At 44.8% G+C, this 8,141-nt stretch overlaps 1 protein-coding gene across 1 annotated transcript; it reads right to left on the minus strand.

Moving 5' to 3' along the window:
• Positions 1 to 1,459: 1,459 nt before the first annotated feature.
• LOC117551828 (Krueppel-like factor 11) lies at positions 1,460 to 7,648 on the minus strand. Its single transcript, XM_034224883.1, is given in 5 exon segments — positions 1,460 to 3,163; positions 3,673 to 4,395; positions 4,445 to 5,072; positions 7,115 to 7,190; positions 7,192 to 7,648. Coding segments are annotated over 5 exon segments (1,800 nt in total). The 5' UTR covers positions 7,290 to 7,648; the 3' UTR covers positions 1,460 to 2,888.
• Positions 7,649 to 8,141: the final 493 nt, after the last annotated feature.

Consider the following 8,141-nt stretch of genomic DNA (forward strand, 5'->3'; position numbering starts at 1 on the left):
TCTACTCAAGTACCTGATCTGAGTACTTCTACTTTTACTCAAATACATGATCTGAATACTTCTACTTTTACTCAAGTACAAGACCTGAGTACTTTTACTTTTACTCAAGTACAAGATCTAAGTACTTCTACTTTTACTCAAATACATGATCTGAATACTTTTACTTTTACTCAAGTACAATATCTGAGTACTTCTACTTCTACTCAAGTACCTGATCTGAGTACTTCTACTCAAGTACCTGATCTGAGTACTTCTACTTTTACTCAAATACATGATCTGAATACTTCTACTTTTACTCAAGTACAAGACCTGAGTACTTTTACTTTTACTCAAGTACAAGATCTAAGTACTTCTACTTTTACTCAAATACATGATCTGAATACTTTTACTTTTACTCAAGTACAATATCTGAGTACTTCTACTTCTACTCAAGTACCTGATCTGAGTGTATTTGGTTCAAACATAAACACAGTATAAAAAGTATGAAAAACAATTGAAGCTTTTTACGTACAGATATAGAAAATGATGTACATGTAATCTGGATATACTAAAAAACTACTTGCAGTATACTATTGCACAGTACTTGGAATAATACAATACAATATGTGCAGTATCGTTTTGGAAAGTGAAAAACAAAGTACAGATTTGTACTTAAACGTCTTGTGTTTCCATTCATTTTTAAATGATGTTTTTTTGCTTTACTGTATTATATTTAATTTAATTGTTCTATTATGTATATATATATATAATAATATTCCCCCTGTGTTAATAGGTATATTATGTATTGTTGTGTATAATGTTGTTGAAGAAGCTGCAGCACTGCGCTCCGCCACGGGGGGTCGCTGTTACTCTGCTGTTCATATTTTTAATTCATCTCTTTGGCTTCTTGTGAATGTCGGTCAGTAAGGCAAGTGGGCGGGTTCCTCATCCAGCCAATCACGCGCCCTTCTCCCATTGGTCACACCCCCTGAGTGCTGGCTCCTGATTGGTTGATCGCTGTTACCGGGTGCTGTGTATCTCTTATGTTTATAACAAACACGTAACAGCGCTGCTGTCGTCGAGCAGATATACACTATATAAAGATATATACACACTATATACACTATATACAGATATATATATACACACTATATACATATATATATATACACTATATACAGATACAGGACATGTGCTTTATATAAAGACCTATCATGTAAAGCTCCTCTCTCTGACCTACGTCTTTAAAATAAGACTAAGATGTTAAAACAGCTTTAAAGTTTTCTGATATATATTAGAGACTAAAATATCTCAACACGTTCCATGTGGGGTCAGTTCAGAAGCACATATGCTATATATATCATGTTTAAGAAGCTCCCTCTGGAGGAAGCAGGGACTTGAGCCTCTGCAGACCATTAGCATGCACTAATATAACCTGAAACCACTGGATGTAATGTATTGGGAAATAATAAACAACACGTATTTTTCATGGTAGGTTTTTATTATAAAAGCCATATTCTTCAACATCGCTTACAGGCAAATGTTCAGAAGATGGGATTATTCAGATATAAGCCGTTATTATTAAGAATAACATTTAATAACGAGGTATTTTCTTACTGGCTACACTATGGGCCAATCAGGAGAAACCAGCACTTCTTCTTCAACAAACGCTTCATTAAATAATGGCCGTGTAAAGATAGTAGGTATTCTCACAGCGAGGAATACTGTCAGAATTCGTACAATAAATGCAGACTGGAATACACGTCACGTTCATATAGATATCAATATATTTACAGTATTTACAGACACAGAAGTAGGCTAATAATAATAATAATAACAATAATAACAATAATAACAGAAGCACAATACAGAGGCTTTGGCAACAAATAAAAAGAGTGCATACATCTTTGCTAAACATTGAAGTAAACATGAGTATACACGGAGAGTACAAAAACAAGCAAGATTAAAAAAATCCAGTGCAATGTCAGGTTTCTGTTGGTGTCTGTCCGTGAGAGTAGCAGCCTGTCGCCTCGTCCTCCTTTACGGTGAGTTTGTGGAATAAAACGTCCTGAGGATGTCGGGAAGCTCGATCCGACGTCCGCTGGCTGCGTCTGCATGATTTAATTAGATCTTTATCTCAATATATATACGTTTAAAACACCTTAAACCTCATATTTTCTGCGGGCTTTGAGTCTGATTTCCAAACACAACAACTGTGGTGGAACATTAAAGGTTACTGTTTATTTTTAAAAGGGCTGCAGATATCTTAAAATCAGTGGAACAGCGCTAATGCTAACGTTAGCATGCTAATTGCACCTATGTCCGCTTATTAAAAAGTTAGAATAATACCATGTAAAACGCTTAGCGTTACATACTAATTGTTAGCATCGGCACATGTTAACTTTGAGTCGTTAACATGCTAAAAATCCGGAAATTAAAATGTTTTGACATTAGCATGCTAACGGCCTAACGTTAGCATGCTAATTGCACCTATTTCAGCTTATGAAAGTTGGCATGATAGCATGTAAAACTCTAAGCGTTACATCATAAATGTTAGCATTTAACTTTGAGCTTGTTAACATGCTAAAAATCAGGAAATTATAATGTTTTGACATTATCATGCTAACATGCTAACGTTAGCATTCAGATTTTAGGTGTCGTGGAGTGTACTGAGCGTTTTAGCCTCAGAGGGTCGCTGGTAGAGGGAAAGAAGGGAAGCTACCTTTAGTTCACCTGACGATCTCTAAGATAAACCCTAAAGAGTTATAATGACTTGATTTTACTTCACGCTGAATCTCGCGCAGACGCAGCCGGCCCTCAGCTTCTGGCCAGCAGAGATATCTGTAGAAAAAAAGTTCCTCCGGATGTGGAGCTGATTGAGAGTCACAGTTTGGTTCCTGAGTTGACTGTTAGTTGGCGGTGCTCACCAGCACGCCGACAGGAAGTGAGGGGGCGGGGCCTCTGTTGAGGTCCCGGGGCTCGGCGCTCCACGACGAAGCCCTCTTTGTGGTCATGTGACGCCGGGCGTGTTTGGTCAGGTGATCGCTGCGCATGAAGCGCCGCTCGCAGACGCTGCAGACGAACTTCTTCTCGCCCGTGTGCGTCCGGCGGTGTCGCGACAGCTCGTCGGATCGGGCAAACTTCTTATCGCAGCCTTCCCAGTGACAGCTGAACGGCTTCTCGCCTGCAGGGGAACAGCAGAACCAGAACCCTTCATTACTATAGTGTTGTGAAAACACTGAACGTCCTCTTCCAACATGAGAGTAGCATGATAACAAAGGTATCAACTGTAGCTGTGAACATGACAGGATGTGTGATGACCTGGAAGAGCATCAGGACTGTTTGAGGCAGATGATAGCTCTGTGATTAACATGATGATTCAGCCTCTATGGAGAGAGACATCAAGCATGCTCATTTCTGACGTGGAGCTAATCTGAAGTAAACATTGAATACTGCTTTCTATTCCTCCATCTTGTGACTGTGTAACTCCCTCTCTTGGATATCAGCATGTGAAGGACACTGTTCAGGAACTAGTTGATGCTCTGTATGTGATGACTCCTTCCCTTCTGGAGAGGATCACAGATACATGGATCCTGAGACTGAAGCTCAAGCTGTGATGAGTGAGATTTTTCCAACAGTATAGAAACACAACCATGGCTTCAAATGAGCTGACCAATGAAAGCAGAGCCTCACCTGTGTGTGTGCGCAGGTGAGCCTTCAGGTGCGAGCTCTTAAAGTAGGTTTTCTTGCAGCCGGGGAAGTTGCAGACGTAGTTTCGGCGTCGGGAGAAGTCTGCCTGCGTGACGCCGCCGCTCGCTCCGGACGGCAGGTAGACGGGCGCCGGCGCCAGGGGGAGGAGCTTAGTGTTGCCCAGCGTCATGACGGCGTGCGGCGCTGCGGACGCCTGTGGCACAACGAACACCTGCATGGGCGCCTGCACGAAGGCGGAGATCAACCCCGAGCGGCTGCTGAACACCTGGCAGAGCAGAGGTGGCGAGGGGATCTGTGAGGGGGTCTGTGAGGGGGTCTGTGAGGGGGTCTGTGAGGGGGTCTGTGCAGGCTGGAGTAAAGGGTTCCGTGCGGGCTGGGGTAAAGGGTTCTGTGCAGGCTGGGGTAAAGGGTTCCGTGCAGGCTGGGGAAAAGGTTCTGTGCAGGGGGTAAAGGGTTTCTGTGCAGGCTGGGGTAAAGGGTTCCGTGCAGGCTGGGGTAAAGGGTTCTGTGCAGGCTGGGGTAAAGGGTTCTGTGCAGGCTGGGGTAAAGGGTTCTGTGCAGGCTGGGGTAAAGGGTTCTGTGCAGGCTGGGGTAAAGGGTTCTGTGTAGGGCTGGGGTAAGGGTTCTGTGTAGGCTGGGGTAAAGGGTTCTGTGTAGGCTGGGGTAAAGGTTCTGTGTAGGCTGGGGTAAAGGGTTCTGTGTAGGCTGGGTAAAGGGTTCTGTGTAGGCATGGGGTAAAGGGTTCTGTGCAGGCTGGGGTAAAGGGTTCTGTGTAGGCTGGGGTAAGGGTTCTGTGTAGGCTGGGGTAAAGGGTTCTGTGTAGGCTGGGGTAAGGGTTTCTGTGTAGGCTGGGGTAAAGGGTTCTGTGAGGCTGGGGTAAAGGGTTCTGTGTGAGGCTGGGGTAAAGGGTTCTGTGTAGGCTGGGGTAAAGGGTTCTGGTAGGCTGGGGTAAAGGGTTCTTGTGCAGGCTGGGGTAAAGGGTTCTGTGTAGGCTGGGGTAAAGGGTTCTGTGCAGGCTGGGGTAAAGGGTTCTGTGGAGGCTGGGGTAAAGGGTTCTGTGTAGGCTGGGGTAAAGGGTTCTGTGTAGGCTGGGGTAAAGGGTTCTGTGTAGGCTGGGGTAAAGGGTTCTGTGTAGGCTGGGGTAAAGGGTTCTGTGTAGGCTGGGGTAAAGGGTTCTGTGGAGGCTGGGGTAAAGTGTTCTGTGTAGGCTGGGGTAAAGGGTTTCCGTGGAGGCTGGGGTGAGGGAGCGAGGCTGTCAGTGTGGCGGATGACCGCTTGGTGAGGACGCAGGAGTCCACCTGGGAGGCGGAGGTCTCTGAGGTCTCTGAAAGGGGGACGGAGGTCTCCGAGGGGAAGCTGGGACTGTGAGGTGGTGTCATACACTGAGGGAGGAAACAGAAGAGATATATTATACGTTTTTAACATTTAACACATTCATCTCCATACATTTGTATAGCGCCTTTCAAGGGACCCAAGGATGCTTTACATGGTACCCAGGGGGCAAAACCAATTTTTTGGGGAAAGATTGTCCACCAGAAATGATATCTAGGACCTTCAAGGATCACAACCGGTCAAATAGCTACTGGAAAGCTACAGTGAGGGTCCGAACAATGAAACCCCTTTACCAAACCATTGCATGCTCTCAGGATCCTCAGCGAGGCCATGTGGCGCCTGTACTGGCAAGCATTTGAGGCATGTGCAGCAGACAGAGAAACACAGGCAGTCACAAGGAGGACATGTTGTGAAGATGTTGTTTGAGAAAGACACCACTGCTACTGAGAAGTTGGAGATCATCCAGAAGTCACGTCCACAGATATCAATCCTACAAGAACAGATGTTACTTTTCCAGGAACCTCTGAATGAGCACCCAACTGCAGTTTTCAGGTCAATCTTTCTGGAGATGTCAGACATCCTCCAGGTTCATCTACTACCAGCGGGAAGGTAACTGGGCAGGACATCTCTGTGAATCAGCACAGATGCTACCTTACCTCACTGCAGCAGGACACTACAAATATGGGCAGCAGTCTTTGCCTCTGTATTTGGCTGAGATGAAGAACCTGCCAGAGACAGCCCCTGAGGCGCACGACGCACTGATGGCAGGTGCATTTGTTGGAAGGAGCAGATGGAAACCACAATGGTGTCTCTCCTGGAGCAGACATACAATGCAGATGCCAAGGAGGCAAGTGGTCTGGATGGCATTACACTCAATCGTGCTGCCAGGATGAAGTGGGTCTCAAGTCTACGCTGCACCTCCATTCTCCAGTCGTGTCAACAGGGATGAAGAGACGGTAGTCAAGGTCATGGCAGCAGTAGAGACCACCCATTCACGACAGCCACACCATCCCTGATCAATATATCTACTGGCGAGTGTGCAGATTGCCACAGTCAAGGAACAACCTGACAAGTGTGAAAGCAGTTGGTTTGAAGGCATTGTCAGAGTCACTGTCCAGTGACCAGAAGAAGACAAGTGTTGTAAAGCTAAACACCTTCCACACACAACAGGATGAAAGCAAAGAAGTCTGGAGGGAAAACCTCTTCACCTGGCAAGAGCAATGAAGTCACTGCCCCTGCTGCACATGACCCAGATCATTGCCAGTGGTGGAGAACTCAACATGGTTGACTTCATAGGCAACCACGAGTGCAGTGACCTTCCCCCACCCCTCTTCCAGGAAGATGGCAGTATGAGAACAGGCGAGCCTTGTGAAGATCTTGAAAGAGAAGACCAAAAGTAAGCAAGCATCCCTGATCTGCCCCAAGACTGCCTCAAGACAGCATTAGTGGTAGATGCCATGTCCGCCACACGACACTGGTCTTTCCACACAGGAGAAGGATTTGGAGTGATCGCTGAGCGATACAGGCACCTGCTGCTGAATGATGTGCCTCCTGGCACTGACATCATACACTTCTGTTGTGACAGATACGGTGCAACCAGCCTCAAGTCAGCTGAGCAGGAACAGAGATATGCCAGATCCAAACCAACTCCGGGGACTTCCGGCCGGGGCCTCCGGGTGGCAGTATACGGCTTAATTTGCCTAATCCTCCCCCAGGGACTTATTCCGGTGTGAACGCGATGTGAAAGCCCCTTAACCCTTGTGATGCGTTCAAGGCCTCATGATAAAGTAGGCATTTGAACAACAAACAACAAAAGGATAATTTAGGAGAACAGGTTCAGTGTGCATTCACTGGTCTTCATGTAAACCAGAATGTAAATGTGCGAGTCAGTAAGGGGGGAGAAACGCAGACCATGGGAGGGTTGACTCATTGTTTAACTAAATGGTGTTCATTTATTCTTCTCCCACCAAATCCTGCATTAATAACAGACACACATTCAAAATGTTAAACAATGAATCGCTAAATAACTAAAGTATTCTTTAAGAGCTTAAATCACTATGAATGAAAGACTCTTTAAATAGTGTTTCCTCACCAGCGATGACAGGGCGATCAGGTCTTTGGGACCCTCGCCCCCCCCCTGAAGGTGGATGGAGTCACAGGAGTCGGAGTGGGGTCAGGGGGCGGGGCTTGTGTGACATTTGACCCCCAAAGCTCATGCTGACCAGCGCCTCGGCGGCCTCCAGGTCGTGGTACTCGATGCCCGCCATCCCATCCACCTGAAGAGGAGAGAACGTTAAAGAGTGTTCCTGTTCTCACGTTTCGGACTTTTCCCCAATTTCATTTTTTCTCTCAAGTTTCAGATTTGTCTCTCTCAGATAATGTTTGTCTCTCTCAGATAATGTTTGTTTCTCTCAGATAATGTTTGTTTCTCTCAGATAATGTTTGTCTCTCTCAGATAATGTTTGTTTCTCTCAGATAATGTTTGTTTCTCTCAGATAATGTTTGTTTCTCTCAGATAATGTTGGTTTCTCTCAGATAATGTTTGTCTCTCTCAGATAATGTTTGTCTCTCTCAGATAATGTTTGTTCTCTCAGATAATGTTTGTCTCTCTCAGATAATGTTTTGTCTCTCTCAGATAATGTTTGTCCTCTCAGATAATGTTTGTTTCTCTCAGATAATGTTTGTTCTCTCAGATAATGTTTGTCTCTCTCAGAAGTTTGTTTCTCTCAGATAATGTTTGTCTCTCAGATAATGTTTGTTTCTCTCAGATAATGTTTGTTCTCTCAGATAAGTTTGTTCTCTCAGATAATGTTGTCTCTCTCAGATAATGTTTGTTTTCTCTCAGATAATGTTTGTCTCTCTCAGATAATGTTTGTCTCTCCAGATAATGTTGTCTCTCAGATATGTTGTTCTCTCAGATAATGTTTTGTTTCTCTCAGATAATGTTTTTTCTCTCAGATAATGTTTGTCTCTCTCAGATAATGTTTGTCTCTCTCAGATAATGTTTGTTTCTCTCAGATAATGTTTGTTTCTCTCAGATAATGTGTTCTCTCAGATAATGTTGTTTCTCAGATAATGTTTGTTTCTCTCAGATATGTTTGTCTCTCTCAGATAATGTT

This window comes from Gymnodraco acuticeps, unplaced genomic scaffold (assembly GCF_902827175.1).
Source record: "Gymnodraco acuticeps unplaced genomic scaffold, fGymAcu1.1, whole genome shotgun sequence".
Taxonomy (NCBI): domain Eukaryota; kingdom Metazoa; phylum Chordata; class Actinopteri; order Perciformes; family Bathydraconidae; genus Gymnodraco; species Gymnodraco acuticeps.